General features: G+C 37.2%; 2 protein-coding genes across 2 annotated transcripts; one reads left to right on the top strand and one right to left on the bottom strand.

The window, feature by feature from the left end:
• The first annotated feature begins 5,352 nt into the window (after positions 1 to 5,352).
• LOC135626684 (ethylene-responsive transcription factor ERF069-like) lies at positions 5,353 to 6,647 on the top strand. Its single transcript, XM_065132178.1, has one exon. It carries the CDS (start codon positions 5,498 to 5,500, stop codon positions 6,317 to 6,319), a length of 822 nt encoding a protein of 273 aa, XP_064988250.1. The 5' UTR covers positions 5,353 to 5,497; the 3' UTR covers positions 6,320 to 6,647.
• A 1,934-nt stretch (positions 6,648 to 8,581) lies between these two features.
• On the bottom strand, positions 8,582 to 17,383 carry LOC135626682 (cysteine desulfurase 1, chloroplastic-like). Its single transcript, XM_065132177.1, has 11 exons — positions 17,055 to 17,383; positions 16,786 to 16,919; positions 16,193 to 16,352; positions 15,631 to 15,817; positions 14,806 to 14,951; positions 14,637 to 14,709; positions 14,448 to 14,511; positions 13,770 to 13,869; positions 12,286 to 12,444; positions 10,951 to 11,117; positions 8,582 to 8,833 (listed from the first exon to the last, which is right to left on the bottom strand). The coding sequence occupies exons 1-11, from the start codon at positions 17,340 to 17,342 to the stop codon at positions 8,830 to 8,832; spliced, it is 1,482 nt and encodes a 493-aa protein (XP_064988249.1). The 5' UTR covers positions 17,343 to 17,383; the 3' UTR covers positions 8,582 to 8,829.
• Positions 17,384 to 17,785: the final 402 nt, after the last annotated feature.

The following is a 17,785-nucleotide window of genomic DNA, read 5'->3' as shown; positions in this document are numbered from 1 at the left end:
TTGACATTTACAGGATGCCGACTGGTGATACTAACAACACTTCATCCTAAAAACATGCAGTCTCGTAAAGATCCAATGGCAGTTGCCGCAGAAAACATTAATGGGGATCATAATGATACTAAGGCCTTCTTTGTTCTCTTCAATATCGTTCCCCGACACACTGTCCATTTTTTGTGGAGCTTCTTATTAATTTCCACCACCCAAAGTGAAGAAGCCAACAGACCGTAAGGACTCGAAGCACATGGATGATGCTCCACGGTGACAACAATGTCGCCTCCCACTCATGAGGACGTGAAAGATCGTTATCAAGACTTCTCCTAGGATTCCAATCCTTCAACACAAAGGCATGGCATGGCATGGCATGGCATCCATCCCTACTCGAAAGCTTAGATGTGGTCGCATCAAGAGATCCAACCTAACAATTATTTCACGCCTCCAACCTATATTTGATCCTTGGGTGAATTTCTAAAAAATGGATAAGATTAATTTAAATAGTTAAAATTAGATGAAACAAAATTTGATATGATTTGTACTGTTCTAGAAGAAGCTAAAGATATAAGTGTATTATTTGTTGATGAATTAATGGGTTTACTTTTAATTTATGAATAAAAAGTAAATAAATCTTCAGAAAAAACTTCAGAACATACTTTTCAAATAAAAATAGATCAGAGGACAAAAAAAAATTCACAAATCTGATCTTAAGGAAGAGATCAAAATGGTAGAGGCCATGTACAATCTAGCACTCTAGATTAGAGAAACTCTAATGAAAATAACAAAGAAACTTAATAATATTTTTATTATAAAAAATAGATGTATTAAAAAAATATTAGTATAAAAATAAAATCCAAATATTCCTCTCTACTCTCATCGTAAAAAATAGTACCATCTTGAAAAAGATTATTAAAACAAAAATCAAGCAAATTATCATGAAAAAATAATAGTAAAAAAAGAATGAAGAAAATATTTTTCTTTTAGCATATGATGAATAATATTTTAGATATGTTTGATTTTTGGATATAGGATGTAATAACCATATGACAAGAGATAAAAGTTTACTTAAATACTTGATGATTCAATCAGAACTACCGATGGAAAATGACAGTAAAGTTCATGTAGAAGGAAAAGGAATAATTACAGTGAGCACCAAATCTGGTAAAAAAATTATTGATGATATGATATTTATTTTTTATTTAAAATAAAATCTCATTAGTATAGGATAATTGATCAAAAAATGATATTATGTGATTTTTAATGATGAAAAATATTTATTTTATGATAATAAATTTAAAAAATTGATAGCAATGGTAAGTATGGCAAAAAAATAAAATATTTTTTTATTATTTTTAAAATTTTCTTATATGTATTAATTGTTAATATTATTAATGAATCGGCATTATGATATAAAAGATATGGCCAACTGAATTATGATAAATTAAAATTATTAAACCAAAAAAATATGATAGTTGGTTTGCTTAAGATTAAAAATAAATATATTATTTGTAAATATTGTATTTTTGAAAAACAACACAGAAATTCTTTTCAGACAAGTCAGAGAGCTAAAAAAAAAAAAGCTTAGAACTTGTGTATGCAAATATTTGTGGGCCTATGTAGGTTGTCTCATATGTTAAAAATAAATATTTTTCATTATTTATAAATAATTGCACAAGGTTGTTATGGGTATATTTTTTGAAAGAAAAAGCTAAAGCCTTCTCTTTCTTTAAAATTTTTAAAGCATATGTAAAAAAATAAAATTATTATTTTATTAAGACTATATGTACTAATAGAGGAGGTGAGCTCACTTTAAAAGATTTTTTTATTTTTTTTATAAAAATACAAGCATTCATAAGAAATTGATTGCAAGCTATACCTCCCAACAAACTAGAGTAGCAGAGTACAAGAACCGAGTAGTGGTTGAGAATACTAGATATATGCTTAAAGAAAAAATAGTACCAAAAGGGGTTTGGATATAATTTATGAGTAAAAATAGTATATTTGTTAAATCACTTTTTTAACACCCTATGAAGCGTGATTAAATAGTAAAATTAGTAAAAATAGTACTAAAATAGTATACAAGAAAAACACCCTATGAAGCATGATTAAATAGAAAGTCAAATGTAAGTCATTTAAAGATATTTGGTTATGTTGTTTACTTTTATGTTCCTATAGTAATTATTAAATATAATTATATAATTATATTTTTTAACTAGATAATGTAATTATTAACTAGATAATATAATTATTAAATATATATTTATGGATATAGTAATGAGACAAAATGTTATAAACTTTATAATCGTATAACTAAGGAATTAGTCATAAGTCATGATACTATTTTTAATGAAGAAGAAGCTTAAAACTCTAAACTAGTTGAATCTCACGTAATACCTGAATCTTCCTATATTTTGGATTATTCTAATTCAATTGATTTTTGTGATACCGAAATACATCTAAGGAAATTTCATACTCTTTCATAGATATATTAGTCAGGTGATTTTACATATTTTATTTTGGAACCTACTTAGTTTGAAGTTACAGTTCAAAAGGAAGAATGTGTGCAAGTAATGAATTAACTGTAAGCTATTAAAAATAAAAAGACTTGAAAGTTAGTATATTTGCCCTCAATAAAAGAAACAGTTGGACTCAAATGGGTGTATAAGTCAAAATTTAATGCTAATAGTTCACTATAAAAACATAAAACTAGTTTGGTTGCCTAAGTATAAGTATAAAATTTTAAGTTATATTCTTATACTTATAGTGATTGGGCTTGTTGTGCATATGATTAAAAAAGAACATTAGGATTTGTGCTCAACCTTTGCTCAGGTGTGATTTTAAGAATAACAAAAAAGTCACTATGTGTTACTCTTTCAAACTATGAGGCAGAGTATGTTGTGGCTATAAGTATAGCATATCAAGTAATTTGGCTTCGAAGAATTTAAACAAATCTCCAAGAAAAATAAGATGGACTAACTAAAATCTACTATGATGACAAGTCTACTATTACAATGACAAAGAATCCTATCTTTTACAGGCACATCAAATACATCAAGTTTGACATCATTATATTTATGAATTGGCTAATAAAGGAGAAATTCAAATAAACTACTATAGCCTTGCCGATATCTTTATAAAAGCTTTAACGAAAGAAATTTGTTATTTTTTCCAAGAATAACTTCAAGTTATAATTATTTTAAATTAAGAGTGTGTGATAAGATTAATTCAAATAGTTAAGATTAGATGAAATACAGAAATAAGAATTTAAATTAAGATAAATAGATGAGAGTGAGAAGATTTATTGGGATATGGTGGATTTTTTTATTGTTTAAAAAAGCTTGTATCTTATCCATTAGCTAATATAAATATGTGCTTTTAGATAATCCAAAGCACTACAGATTTAAAGTACTCATCGTTTTATCTAGTATCATCTTCCTCTTCTCCTTGAAGTTATGTAGAAAGCTAACCAGAAAAAAAAAAAAAAAAAAAAAAAACTCTTACTTTTCAATTTTTTTGTAAAACATCTTTATTAATTTTTTTTCTTCTAAATAATAGTTATAGCCTCTATCGTCACCCTCACCAAAACCCAATAGTCTGTAACGATGGTGCTTGCTTAGAGCCGATAGGGGGCAACCCTGGGGGTGACCCCATGTGCGATAGAAGGAGGTGGCTAACTCTCATGCCAGGGCTGTAGGCGGAGGAGGGCGATTAGTCCTCATGTAAGGCTATAGGCGGAGGGAGGGCGACTAGCCCTCGAGCAAGACTATATACGAAAGGAAATGACCTCGTGCATGATAGAGGAAAGCCGTTAACCCTTCTACGAGAGCTACAAGTGAAGGGGGGCAACTTTGCCCCTGGTGGAGGGGGGTGACCAACCCTCGCACAAGAGCTAGGGGTGATGATGGGTATGACAAAAGAAGGGGTAAAATGATCTTTTTATATGACTAAGGACGTCATTTCAAAAAATTTTACAGTACAAGTGCTTGTGAAAATTTTCAAAAAATATTATGTTTTTTTCAAGAATTTGGGTGTTTTCCCTCCCTCCCTATATGTTTTTCAGGACTTTGACATACATATATATGTTTCTATTAGGACAAAATCTGATTGTCCGATTGGGATGCTAATTTGAAATCAACTGTAATCCTATTCTATGTCTATCCCTAATTAGTATAGAAAAATATTAAATCTCTTGAGGTGTTGAACCCCGTAAAGTTCAACGGGAGTATGCTCGTCAAAGTTCCTCCTTTACTCAAGTTAGTTAAGGGAGGTAGATATTGATTGTATGCTCATATTTCTATACCCGAATGCACAAAGAACGTGTAAATTCTTTTAGATGAACTCGATGATGTAGGTGACAATTACGAACCTGAAGAATGTACTATAACTATAACTGTGACGTGATTAATAAATTTCGGGGACAATACCTTGTCAATCTCATGATATTAAAATCTTTAGGATGTTGATGGCGTGGAATACATAGCTTCAAGATATCAAACATATAATGTCAAGATGCCGATTCGTAAGATCATATCATAGTATCGGCCGTCCCTATCAGTGTCAAACAGGTCTCCATACTTCAAACCAACTTGCTCTTGCCTGCCAAAGATGAACCTAATTATTTCATACTGCTCATAGTGCCCTAAGCCCCGCGTGACTCATAAATCAGATTAAATGCCAAGGCATTTTTATTATAGCTTGCCCCATTATGTGTCAACTCCCAGAATCATCGATCCCGTTCACAAACACAGTCTGAAAGGGGAAGTCTCATAGCGTACCGGTGTTTGTGCGGACTTTGCAGACGTATGGGTCGGATTTAGCAGTCCAATGCGACGTCTCCGTGCGATCGTAATCCTTCGTCGTCTTCTCCTTCGCCGGTGATCACGGCTCGGGTGCTATGGTTTTCGCACGACGGGCAGCTCGCCGTCGGATGAAGTGGACCCACAGAAGGCGGTGGCAGCGCTGACGTGTTCCCATTTGGTTTCCGGGGTTCCGCCGCCCAGATCAATTTTGACTCGTCCCCCTCCGGTGGGCCCGAGCTCTGGGCACGCGTCTTTTGGGCAAATGGCACGTGTCGTGAATGCGGTGGCCGTGGCAATCTCGAGATCTGAAGTGTGGCGCGCTGATGTCCCGAAACAGGCCCAATCGGGAGCCAGCTGTGGTCGGATAAGGGTAGTAAAGTAATTTCGTAATGGTAGTGACGGGAGATGGTGCTGTGAAAGCTGTGGTTCAGACTTATTTTAAGCCCCTTCCCTTAACCCTTCGTCTGCTCGCCCTCATCCTCGTCTATGGACCGAGCCAAATCCTCGCCAAAACCCTGCCACTTTGATCCGATTTGCCTCTATCTATTCATGGTTTAGAGGTTTCTGGTTTGGAGAGGTGGCGAGAGGAGCAGAGTGCAGGGAACAGAGTACCTCTTTTTGGTGGAATCCGGACCCTGGAATCTGTGGCTTTATTCTTGTCTTCTTCGAATGGTTCGCGGCTGGTAGAGAGCGCGGCTTGAGCGAAGATGGATCCGGCGGACGTCGCTCGCGGGATCCAGGTGAAGTTTTCCGAGCACGTAGTGGCGATTAGGAAGATGGTCCCGGCGAGGAGAGCCGTCGCCGGGGGATCGGGTTGGCGGAAGAGGGTCGTCCGGGTTTATTTTGACGATGTCGATGCCACTGATTCGTCGTCCAACGAGGAGGGCCGCGGCGTCCGGAGGCGGGTGAAGCGGCACGTGCACGAGATCGGGATTGAGGTGGCCGCGGCTCCGCGGCGGATGGCGTTGGCGGCGCCTAAGAAGGAGGAGGCGGTTGTGGGGGGAGGCGAACGCGGGAAGCGGAGGTTCCGGGGGGTGAGGCGGCGGCCGTGGGGTCGATGGGCGGCGGAGATCCGCGACCCGCATCAGCGGAAGCGGGTTTGGCTGGGAACCTTCGACACCGCCGAGGAGGCGGCGACGGTGTACGACATGGCGGCCTTGCGGCTGAGGGGGCCGAAGGCGGTGACCAACTTTCCGACCCCGGCAAAAGACGGCGACATCGCGCCGGTCGAGGCGGGCGGCGCCGATGGGTCGCGCTCCTCTCCGACGTCGGTGCTCTGCTGCGACGACGTTTTCGCGGTGGGGAAGGAGGACGACGACGGGGCGCCGATCGAGGCGGGAGGAATCGCCGGGTCACGCTCTTCTCCGACGTCGGTGCTGGGCTACTGCGACGACCCGGTGCCGTTCGGCGTCGACGCCTTCGGGCTCGGTGTGGAAGCGTCGCCGCTACCTCTGGCGGAGTTCTACTGGCCGAGGCAGCGGTTGTTGGAGATGGAGTTCGGCGATTTGGACATCGACGACTTCCAGTAGCGGAAAACTAACTGCGCTTGCGGTGGCGAGGAGCGTGGCGGCCAGTTTTATTTTACTGAGTGGGTTAGGAATTATTCTAAAATTATTAGTATTTATCGCTCTTGCTAATTAATATGGAGGTAGTTTTGGTTTTGGCATATTTGCCAACGACAACAACAACAACAGTGAGTGAGGTCGTGTGGAGGAGAGCGTGAGACGGCGGCGGACGCCTTTTCTTGGCGTTCACGCTTTGACGTGCAGCCTTTTTCTTTTTCCTTCTTTCTGTGAGCCAATGAAGATGTCGTGTCAGGCAATAATGAATGGATCATCCGTGAGATATTATAAACAATTGTCGATGGCTACCTTTTGTGTTGAAACAGTTGATATGAGTTCGATCCACGTGGGGCCGGCTTCGACTAAATATTGTGCTCTTTTCGAAGGTCGGTAGGCGGACCACACGGGGATGGGGACACCCGTGAATATATTGTTTTAGTTGTCTTAAATTGACTTTTTCAGTTACTATTTATACTACATTGATCGATGAACATTAAACGGGTTGAATAGTCTGGAGCATTACCTTTGTTAAGTACGGATTTGTTCTTGGCTCATGTCCGAGCGTCCTCGTATCCGCAGTAAACTATACGTCCTGTACTTTTTGCAGTAGACAAGCTACAGCCAGTAATAGCAAGACCACTGCCTAAACATTCCTCCGCTATTCTAGCAGTGGGTAACGCCTATCCTATGTAACTTCCAAAACAACAACAACAACAATGCTGTCCTTTTTCCAGCTATTAATCCGTTGCGGCTGATGCCAATCGATCAACATAGTTTGATCTCCAGACCGCCTCCCCTGCCTACCAAATTCCACCCCTTTTCATTTACTCTATGTTCAAGGGCTGACACAGCCCTTCTGATCATACTGTACTAATACCAGCAGGTTTGAACAGACTTCGTTGATCTTGTGCGAGTCCAAAGGGGGAAGAAGACGACATCCTTTCTCTTTAGTAAATGGAAGACGATGTGTCCCTGAAAAAGAGGAGGCAATCATGACTTGGTTGTGGGAGGGAAGAGAATTCCGTTCAACCACGTTTCTAACGATGTCTTCTGCAAAGCATATGGACAGTGACTCTCAAAATGTCACAACATATGACGATTCCTAAGCCAATGGCCGCACTACACACCAGCTCGCAACAGGCCCGTTCTTTGTACGCTAGAATGGTAGCACACGAAGAACCGAAGCAGATCATCTTTTACAACGAATGAGAAGTTGAGCACCGCTAAGGGTTAAAAGACGTAGACAAAACTCAACAACAGGCACTCTCTGCTGGAGAAGGGCCAGTGTTCCTCACGGCAACATGTGGGTAGGTCCAAACACGCATCATCGCCCTTTTGTGAGAGGATAGGGACCTTGCAGTAGCAGGAGCAGCAGCAGCAGCAGCAACCACCACACAAAGGTACCAATGATAAAGAAAGTTAAAGAGGACCTCCTACATCAAATCAAAATGTATATTCCTTGTGAAATCGCAAAAGAGAACGGCCGAGTACGGACCTCCTGTTTTCGTAGTTCCATATCCCAAAAAAAAAAAAAGCACCGATGGAATCCCTCGGAAGGCCAGTCTTTCCGTGCCGGATATACAATACATGACAAGAATTTAGTGTCAGCTCTTCTGACATCACAAAGGGAATTTTCATTCTGTGTTTGTCGACCATTGATAACAATTTAATCTAAATAACAATAAGCTTATTAGAATCCATCCATCTTTCTACACTCGGAAGATTCTTATCTTTCTCAATCTAAGTATTCGAGAATAGCCCACCATGTGCATTTTCTTCTAGGTTAAAATTCCAATGTGTCTGTCTAAGGACATAAATATTAAGATGTGACACATTGGGCCTTATCTCTTTCAAAAATTTCTCCCACAACTGCTAATTGTTTCCAAGGCAAAAGTATGACCTTTAAACATCAACTTCCGAGGTAGGAAATTTCAAAGCCTACTTTTCCTCCATGATGTGAAAGCTAGAGAGAAGATCGAGCAAAACATATGATGTAGGTCAGCTCATGACTTTATCTGGTTAATCTTAAATCCAAAAGAGCTTAAACTTATGCAAGCACATGACCTGTCTAATTCCAAGGATCAGAATGCCCAAGCTTATAAACGACTGTCCCTACAAATCCCCCCTAAAGAGTCATGGTACTCTCTTTTAGACAAAGAGTGTCCCATTTGAGATGGCCATACATAAAAGGCGCACATCCCAGATAACACTAATAATGAACTAGAACCATGAAACAATATGGAATGGGATGCATTATTGCCAGTGATAAAAAATTTTATCTTTTGAAACTAGATGGTGATGACCGATAATACCAAGTCCAATAATAATATACTGATGATACACATGCATTTTGACACGATAATACCTTGGAAGGAGCAGGTGCTTCTCGTCGTGTCCCCTGTTTCTTGGCTTACGAAGAAAAACATCTCCATATGAGGATTTTCCATATTTGGTGAATTAGGAGATGATGCTTGCTGTTATCTGTAAAAGGCTGTAGTCTTAGAACAGCAGAAATAAACTTGGAAGAAAAGAGCACAAACAAACGGAGAAACATTTTAATGAAGGGAAAACTTTATGACAAGCATAATCATTTTTCAGATGCAAACGCATGTTAATAAAGCCTGTTGTCTCAAAATTATCATACAGTGGTCCTAAGAGCTTATGCACTAGGTTGATCCTAAACCAAAACTGACTGACCCCTTCCTTTGGTCAGATTTCCTTCACTATGGCGATCCTCCACCCTTATTTTATAGGAAACAATCATCAACAAATGGTTACATCTCAAGTATGGACTCTTAAAAAAGATACAACAAAATTTCTCTCAGTGCCCGGGATCTAATTACTGCATGTACTAGGGCTCTGGCTAACTAAACCAGTACTCTATCATTTAGACTAAACATTAATACCTCGATCTAGTACCAATATGATCATCAATCAGACCAATATGACATTAGTACTATGTCATGTTTCGATACAGGATACCAGCCTACAAATTACAGGCACGATAGGCCCCTACACCTACTAACCCAGTTTTGTAGATTTTTTTCCTTGAATGAAGTCTTTACGATCTATTGTAAAAAACGTCAAGAACACGAGTTAACAGTTTCTAGAATAATTGATGGTACATGATAGGTGTTATAAATATGTAACCGAGAACTTATAAATACATGGACTTCAAAATATGCAAGTCATACCTTACTAGTGGCTACTACCATCAAAAGGATCGCTGTGCCAGAGAGGGAAATGAGTGAAGGCCTAGAATAAGTCTGCTAGAGATTAATATTGTAATTCTAAATAACCTACACATGGTGGTACCAATCATATAAAATTTCATATTGATGTACTGTGTGATATTGTTGGATCATATTAGCATTAGTCATGGCATCACAATCACTAAGTGTAATTGTAGTAGTAACCACTATATTGGCAATAGTGGCAAGTATGGCTGCTGCAACTGATGATACGGAATTAATGTAGAGTCTAGCATCTATAATGGCTCTTAAGCAATAGATCTGCCATCAATATCTAGTTGCTGTAAGCCATATAAAGCTGGTGGCTAATGAATTTTTGTGCTGGTAGGGAGGTTTTAACCATTTGAAACTTTCATATCCTTGAAGTCATCAACTTTCTTTATTTTTCTTTTGTCTTCTTAGCTGTAAACTAATATGGTAAATTATTCAGCAATGAATCAAAATAATATGAGCTAAGTATTGCTCTTTATATCCTACATCTCTATGTATTGCAAATGAAAGACTCCTGTACATGGCCACCATAATTGGTAGATATACTATCCACCTCATTATTGTCATTGCAAACCTCATGGAGAATGGAATCAAATAGAGAAAACTCACTGTCCTCAAATTATTGCTTCCTCAATGACATCTCGTGGGTCAACTGACATTGTCTATTTATCTACTAGTTTTTCAATTATACATTTGTAATTTTGTGATACATTCTTTTTATTAGGCCTTCAAGACTTTAGAAGTTATTTATGTATGTTTCCTTAACCTATGACTGACAATAGTTCTTGAAAACATATTTTGATTAATTATTGAACAAAAAGCTAGATTTGATTAATATTAATAGGCCTTGAAGCGATGATTGTGAATCCAGCCAATACAAATTGGTACCAAATTGTATCAAGACATAGTATGGTTTTATACCAGTACAGTGATGGTCCAACCATAGATAAATATTGGTACTGGGCCAAGATTTTAATCCTTGGTACATGGTATGTGCAAGTCTGTCCAAGGTCTAATATAGTACCAAGACAAGAAAAAATTCCTTATCTGCAGCTACAAAGACATTTTGCTCTCTTATCCATGATTATGTATTCTGATAAACACCCTTACAACCAATAAAATATAAGAAAACAAACACTTGAGAAATAATTGGGCCACAATTTTCTAAGGCAATGGGAATTAATAAAAAGGGATTATGATTTTGGGTAGACAACATCGACATAAATGTGCAACAAAATAGTTATATGTCCCCTTTCTACAAAGACTCAGTATACATTCAGCTACAACTAGCATTTACAAGTAAATAGTAACTCATGCGTCCCAAAGGTACACCATAACAAAATGCTGCTGACTTACAGGGCGGAGGTAAAGAAATCGATAGTATCTTTAAGTGCTTGAGTGAAGGCATCCACTTCTTCTTTAGTGTTATAGAAGTAAAGACTAGCGCGAGCACTTGAAGTGACACCTAAGGCACGGTGCAGAGGTTGAGCACAATGATGTCCAGATCGAATAGCCACCCCATGCTAAAAGAAAAAAAACAGGCCTATGAGAGGACATGGATATATAAGGAAATAATGTTTTGTAAACTTGCTGGCAATGAGTAGTCTAAAACTATTCCACTTTGTTTGTGTTGACAATACGAGGCTCAGTAAGCAACTAAATATAATCAAATTGATATTGAAAATAATTTAATATATTACTTACATCTTCAACAATAAGTTTACTGTACAGAGAAAAAGATAATAAATCTTTCTTCAAGAATCCATTGGTGGATTCTAGCATAAAATGTGAGTAAATCCTCACAGCCAAACCCTCAGCTTTGAGAGAGAGACTTGAATGGGACTATAAGCATGGCACAGTATAAATTTGAATTTTAGTCTGGTTCTTGTACCTTTGTTCTCATTTTACAGCATAAACACAGTGCTTCATGAAGAGTCAAGCATATCATTAAGATCTGTTAATATATTCTGTGTTCAAGTTTGCAATAACTTTGGTGAAGTCCATAAGCTATTCTCAGGGCTCAGTACAAAGCCAATTTTGAGATCAGACCAATGAGTTAGTAATGATACAATGATGAAAATAATGTACTTCCCCAACACATTAGGGTTGCCAACATGGATCCCTTAACTCCATTGCATTCTTTTAGTTGCATATATTAGATACAACTATTTGGACATTCTTTACACCATTGCTTAATCTTCCCACATCACAAACAAAGTCAAATTTTTTACTCCGAAAATTCTACAGACTCATTAGCAAAACAATAGGAGACATTAACATTGTATCTATACAAGCACACTAAAGCATAATTGACAATCACTAGATGCAAATGAAAAGGCATCAACAGAGCTATAAATATCCATACCAGGCATACCCCGAAACAATGTTAATAAGTGTGGATAACCCCTAAACCAAAATTAATAAAATTCACTATATGAAGTCAAAAACCGATTTCAAAATCAACTACAAATTAAGATTAGCGATTGTAACTGGCCCACAAGGAAATAGTCATATATTTTTCAGCTTAATCGGCCACAAATATAGCTTAGATTAGTCAAAAAAGAAAAAACAATAGGAAAACCATATCATATATGTTAGGAACATGAACACATTGTTCCATAAGACTACATCCAACTGTAAGGGAAAAAGATAAAAAGGGACACACTGATTATGTTTACAGAATTTACTTACTTGTTCATCAAGAAATGTTGCAATATCTGTTGGATGAATTTTCTCAACATTAAATGAACAAAGTGCAGCACGATGAACTGTTTCTGAAGGAGCAGGCCCATAAATGTGCAAGTTAGGAACACTGCAAAGGCTATGGTACAAATAATTTGAAAGCTCCACCTAAAAAATATAGAAGATAAGCATGTGTCAATGTGACACCAATTTAAGTACAAGTAATTAGCAAAAGAAAATGGATTGAAGATTCACTGACATCATTTCTGAACTAAGTGCTAGAACATGATAACCATTGAATTCCAGTTTAAAAATTATTATAGTGACATGTGAAAGATAGAGCTCCAGGATGTAAAAGTCTAAAAGAACTAACATAAATGTCTTAGAGTGGAATCAGATTATCAAGATGGTAGTCCAACAATAGAAAGACTAGCTTCCTTCAAGAAAGGCTCTAGAAATCTTTGAATCCTAGCTTACATAATCATTGACTGTCTCAATCATGCAACCACGCACCCAGGGAATCTTATTTAACTGTTTAAGAATAAAATTTATTTTTTTACACAGCACCGTCATTCCAAGTTTATGAAGCTTTTCAATCCTCTACCTGAAATCTCTGGAATTATTGATTACGCTCTAAGTGCTGTTTCTGATTAGAAGTTCCAAAACAGTTTTATTTTCAAGGAATCTTTTCACAATCTGGTTATAGTTTCTCCAGATCTATGTTTAACGGAAAACAGATACCCCCAGAACTTCATCTTATTGTATACATTGAAGCAACTTATAACAAACACTGCAACCAGAATGGAATACTCTCAACAAAACAGAAGTCTCTTAGTTAAAGTGATCATTATTCCCAAAATGGGTTACTTATACAATATCGGCAAACTTTCCTTCCACAGAACAGATATTAATGAGTGAACAGCATAATTAAGTTACACCAACCTGGTCTCTGTTTGCACTAAAGTGAGCCCCAATCATACAATTTTGATAATACAATAAGAAAACTCTGGTCAAGATATTAAAAAGAACATTGTCAAAAACACCAAACCTTCCATTTGATCATCTGTTAATCTCCTTATTAAAACATTCATTTACAACATCTCAAATTGGGGTTTCATACATTCAAACAAGCTCTGATGATAAGGAATTAAAGACCTAATAATGCATTATTGCTGCACTGACCAACACACTAATCACTATGTTAATAAATATCTTTTTAGAAATAACAATAACAATCCAATAAACATGTAGGACTTGATACAAATTGCAGCTGAGAGAAAAACCATAAACAATCAGGTTTTTTGAAAAAAAAAAAGTAGTTGAAATGAACAACATTCTTTTCCCATACCTCAATTTCTACAAGAGAGAATAAATAATTTCCAATCAGTTGCATTAGCAAACTAAAAGGAAGGTCTCTGCAATTTTTCTATAGAACACCGACATGATAATCTCTTTACGACAAGAAAAACACAAAAAATCAAAGTACTACTCACCTCATAATTATGGATTGTTTGCATGCTAATGCTTGACAAATAATCAATTGCAGCACCCAAACCAATGGCTTCTCCAATAGCAGGAGTTCCAGCCTCAAATCTGTCTAAGCAAACATCAATTAGATTATCCATTATGAAAAGACATATGAAGATCAAGTGAAATATATCACACAATGTTTTATGGAAACAACTAAAAGCAGCTCCACTATACTCATAGCTGAATGATATAAACAATCCAAAAATGTGAAGTTTTGCTCTTGAAGTACTTAACCCCGATTTTGACTATGATTATGGAATCTTCATTTGATATGTTACTTTGTCATAGTATGTGTTGGTTGATATGAGAACATGATTTGTCAACTTGTCAACCAATAGCACCATCACATTCTTGTTTCAAGCAGCAATGTTAATGAAAGTGTGAAACCAAATTTTAGTCCAAGAACTTGATGAGGTTAACACACCAGAAACAAGAATATATAGAACTGTGCTACAAGGCCACCTTTGCATGACAAAAATGTTATGCTGACTAGAGTAAAATGAAAAAGTATTTTAAGTTCTGCAGAATTTTTGGCATATTTCTCCTTTACAATCTTTTGATAGAAGTTATAAAAAATCAAAATGTCAAATCAGCAAACTCATCACTATTAGTCCTCAAAAAAGGGTGGAAATCATCCTGACCTGGAAGGCGGCTCAGCATAGGTTGAATAATCTTGAAACACATCAGATATCATTTCACCACCACCTGTCATGAATTATAAATGTTAACCAAATAAGTCCAAACAACAAGATTGGATCTATTACTATAAACTGTTGAACAAAATTGGATCTATTACTATAAACTGTTGTTAATAAATTATGCAAATTTACCTAAAAATGGAGGCATTGAGGATAAGAGCTCAATTTTTCCATATAAGAAACCAACGCCTGTAGGCCCACACATCTGAGAGATGATTAATCCTTAAATTCCTAATAAGTCCTTTTAGAATTGGTGACAACATATACATATATAAAACAACAGAAAATTACAGAAACACACCTTGTGTGATGAGGCAACCAGGAAATCAACACCAAGTTTCTGCACATCCACTATCATGTGAGGAACACTTTGACAAGCATCCACAAGAACCTTTGCCCCAACATTATGTGACCAGACCACAATGTCATCTATAGGCAGAACAGAACCTGGAAACAAATAGAATACTCAACACTGAAATTGACTGTTCTCTCATATCACATTTTCAATTTTGTTGCCCTTTAAAAGAAAATTTTGCATCAACAGAAGAATCTGTACAGACAAACATAAGTGAATAGCAGTATCTGTGCACGACAAGAACAACACAATAATAGCTTACAATGGCACAACCACAAAAAACAAACTAAAATATCATTTTTTATTCAACCGGGCTATCATGTAAAACTATATGCCATGAATTCAGGAGCACCAACAAAGCTCACAGGTGCCATCTTTTTCTGTACAGATCCAAATCATTTTTAATATATTTGCTCATTTTATTATTTATTGGTATTATACCTATTTTTCATAAATAAAAATATTTATTTATTGTCTTTAGAAGCTTCAGATTAGAAGTTAACATAAAAAATGACTAAATAATGTTAATGCTCTAGCCAATATTTAATGCCAAAAAATCTTTAAAACTCAAGTTGAAGATATTTTCTGCTTTCTTCAACTGGGTACAGCAGAAAGGAAATTCATAAATTATTTTCAGAATTTACTAGTTGCATCCTATTACTAAAATTTATTCGTCCACCAAGCAAAGTGATTTATCCCAACCTCACAAGTCGAAAAAACTGAGAAAGGATGGCTAAAAAAGAGCAAAGATCTGATCTGAGTAGCACATACCAAGTACATTAGAGACATGATGAGTAACTACAAGCTTGGTGTTCTTTGAAAGGAGTCCTTTCAAAAGGTCAAGATCGGGAACCTCTTCTTTTGTCAACCCAACATACTTCAGAATTGCACCAGTCTTTTTTGCAACAATTTGCCAGGGTACAATTGCACTATGATGTTCAGCAACTGTAAGTAATATCTACAGCAAAATGAAGAAGAACAAGAAAGAATGTAAACTGCAATAAAAGAGAGGATGATCAAGTTTAATAGGACAAGAAATGTACAAAAGATGACCACAAATAACGACAAAAAAGGCAGAAAACTATTCAACTAAGACTGAGAGAAGAGCAGAGAAACTAAATCTGTTCTTGCAATATACAAGTATGAACTTGCAAGAATTTTTAATTCGAACAGCACAAAAGTACAAATGAATGTCTAGAGATTTAGAACATAAAACTCACTAGAAGTATCTTTATAGAAAAAGGCACTGCACCACATTGTAGTTCAGTCAAAGCCAACAATTGATTTTAAAAAATGTTTATTAAAGTTATAAGCAATGTGATATAAAACACACCTCATCCCCAGACCTCAAGTTTGATAAACCCCATGAGTAGGCTACTAGATTGATAGCTTCTGTAGCGTTACGGGTAAATACAATCTCTCTACGATCCATTGCATTGACAAAAGTGGCAACCTTTGTTCTTGCTTCCTCATATGCATCTGTGGCCTTTGCACTGATTTCAACAACAAAGAAATAAGCAAACATTTTAAATAAACTTCAAAACCTTGGAAACACTAAGTGTAACAGGTAAGTGTCGTCTTCATTCAACAAGCATTTTACATATCTTTGACATGTATCAAGACAAGAATTGCATTAAAGTTCAAAACTAAAATATCTCAGATAATATCTTAATTCTGTAATAAATAGTTAGTTACAAATCACTAGCAGAACAAGTATCTAAAACTAAGGCTATCCCTTTGATAAAGCTACTGAGAATTTAAAAATCATCCTATCTAAAACTAAGGGTATCCCTTTGATAAAGCAACTCAGTATTCGAAACAAGTAAGTTGTACCAAGCAGATGTAAGGATAACTCCCCCAACATCACAAAAATGAGGGCGGCTTATTAATCTCTGATTCAATTTGTCATGGAGATGGTTACCGTACCTCAAATAGTGGACACCTCGGTGAACATTTGAATTATATGTTTCATAGTATTCGTTTAAGACGTCGAGAACAGCAGAAGGCTTCTGAGAAGTCGCCGCATTGTCCAAGTAAACCAAGTTGAATCCATTAACCACCTACAAGAGTAAGGGACCAGAAAACAGAAAAGCCGTATTACTTTCACAAGACTTCAGATCAAATTCTGAGCAAGTAGAGTAACTACAGTAATCAAGAACAAAAAGAAAGCATCCAACGCGAAAGGAAGCATGTACCTGACGGAGGATGGGGAAATCGGGGCGAGTGATATCCCCAAGAGAGCGGGACTCTCGCTCATCCGACGGGAGGGTGACAGGGGACGCGGCGGCGTTGGGAGAAGACGAAAAGCACCGGAGACGCGAGCCGGCGGTAGAGGCGTTGGGGATGGAATTCTCGATGGGGGAGGCCGCGAGGAGGAGGTGTTGGGGTTGTTTGGAGGCGCGGGAGACGGGGGAAAGTAATCTCGAGAGAGGGAAGAGCCGAGGGGAAGAAGGGGCGGAAGGGAAGTGGCACAGGGCCGCCATTTGCTTCGGATTAGGAACGGGTTCGGTTACCCGTCGCGGTGGGGAAGAGAGATTTATAGCGAGAATTGGATCTAAAACGTGGACGGTCGACAACTGAGCAGAGTGCTCGCGCGAAGAAGTGGGCCCGACTCTGCATTTCTTTTCATCCTACTTTTAGATTTGTGCATGGCCCTTTTGAGATCGACGGCAGGATTTTAATGGAAGGGCATACCCGAGCATTCATATGAATCTTAATTCCTTCTTTAGTTACCTAAATCAAGAACGAGTAAATAATCTTAATTCCTTCTTGAGGACTCTGGATATAGTCTTGAATCTAAATATTTTATCTCATATATAAGGATTGATATTGAAAAGAGTTTTCTGATGCTCAAATTAGTATCTAGAGATGAATAGCTAAGTTGGGAATGCAGCTGGTGATGTGCATTCATAATTGAGCTCAACTG

The sequence above is a fragment of the Musa acuminata genome, chromosome BXJ2-11, assembly GCF_036884655.1.
Source record: "Musa acuminata AAA Group cultivar baxijiao chromosome BXJ2-11, Cavendish_Baxijiao_AAA, whole genome shotgun sequence".
Taxonomy (NCBI): domain Eukaryota; kingdom Viridiplantae; phylum Streptophyta; class Magnoliopsida; order Zingiberales; family Musaceae; genus Musa; species Musa acuminata.
The sequence above is the reverse complement of the archived record's forward strand: the minus strand, read 5'-3'. Positions and strand labels throughout refer to the sequence as shown.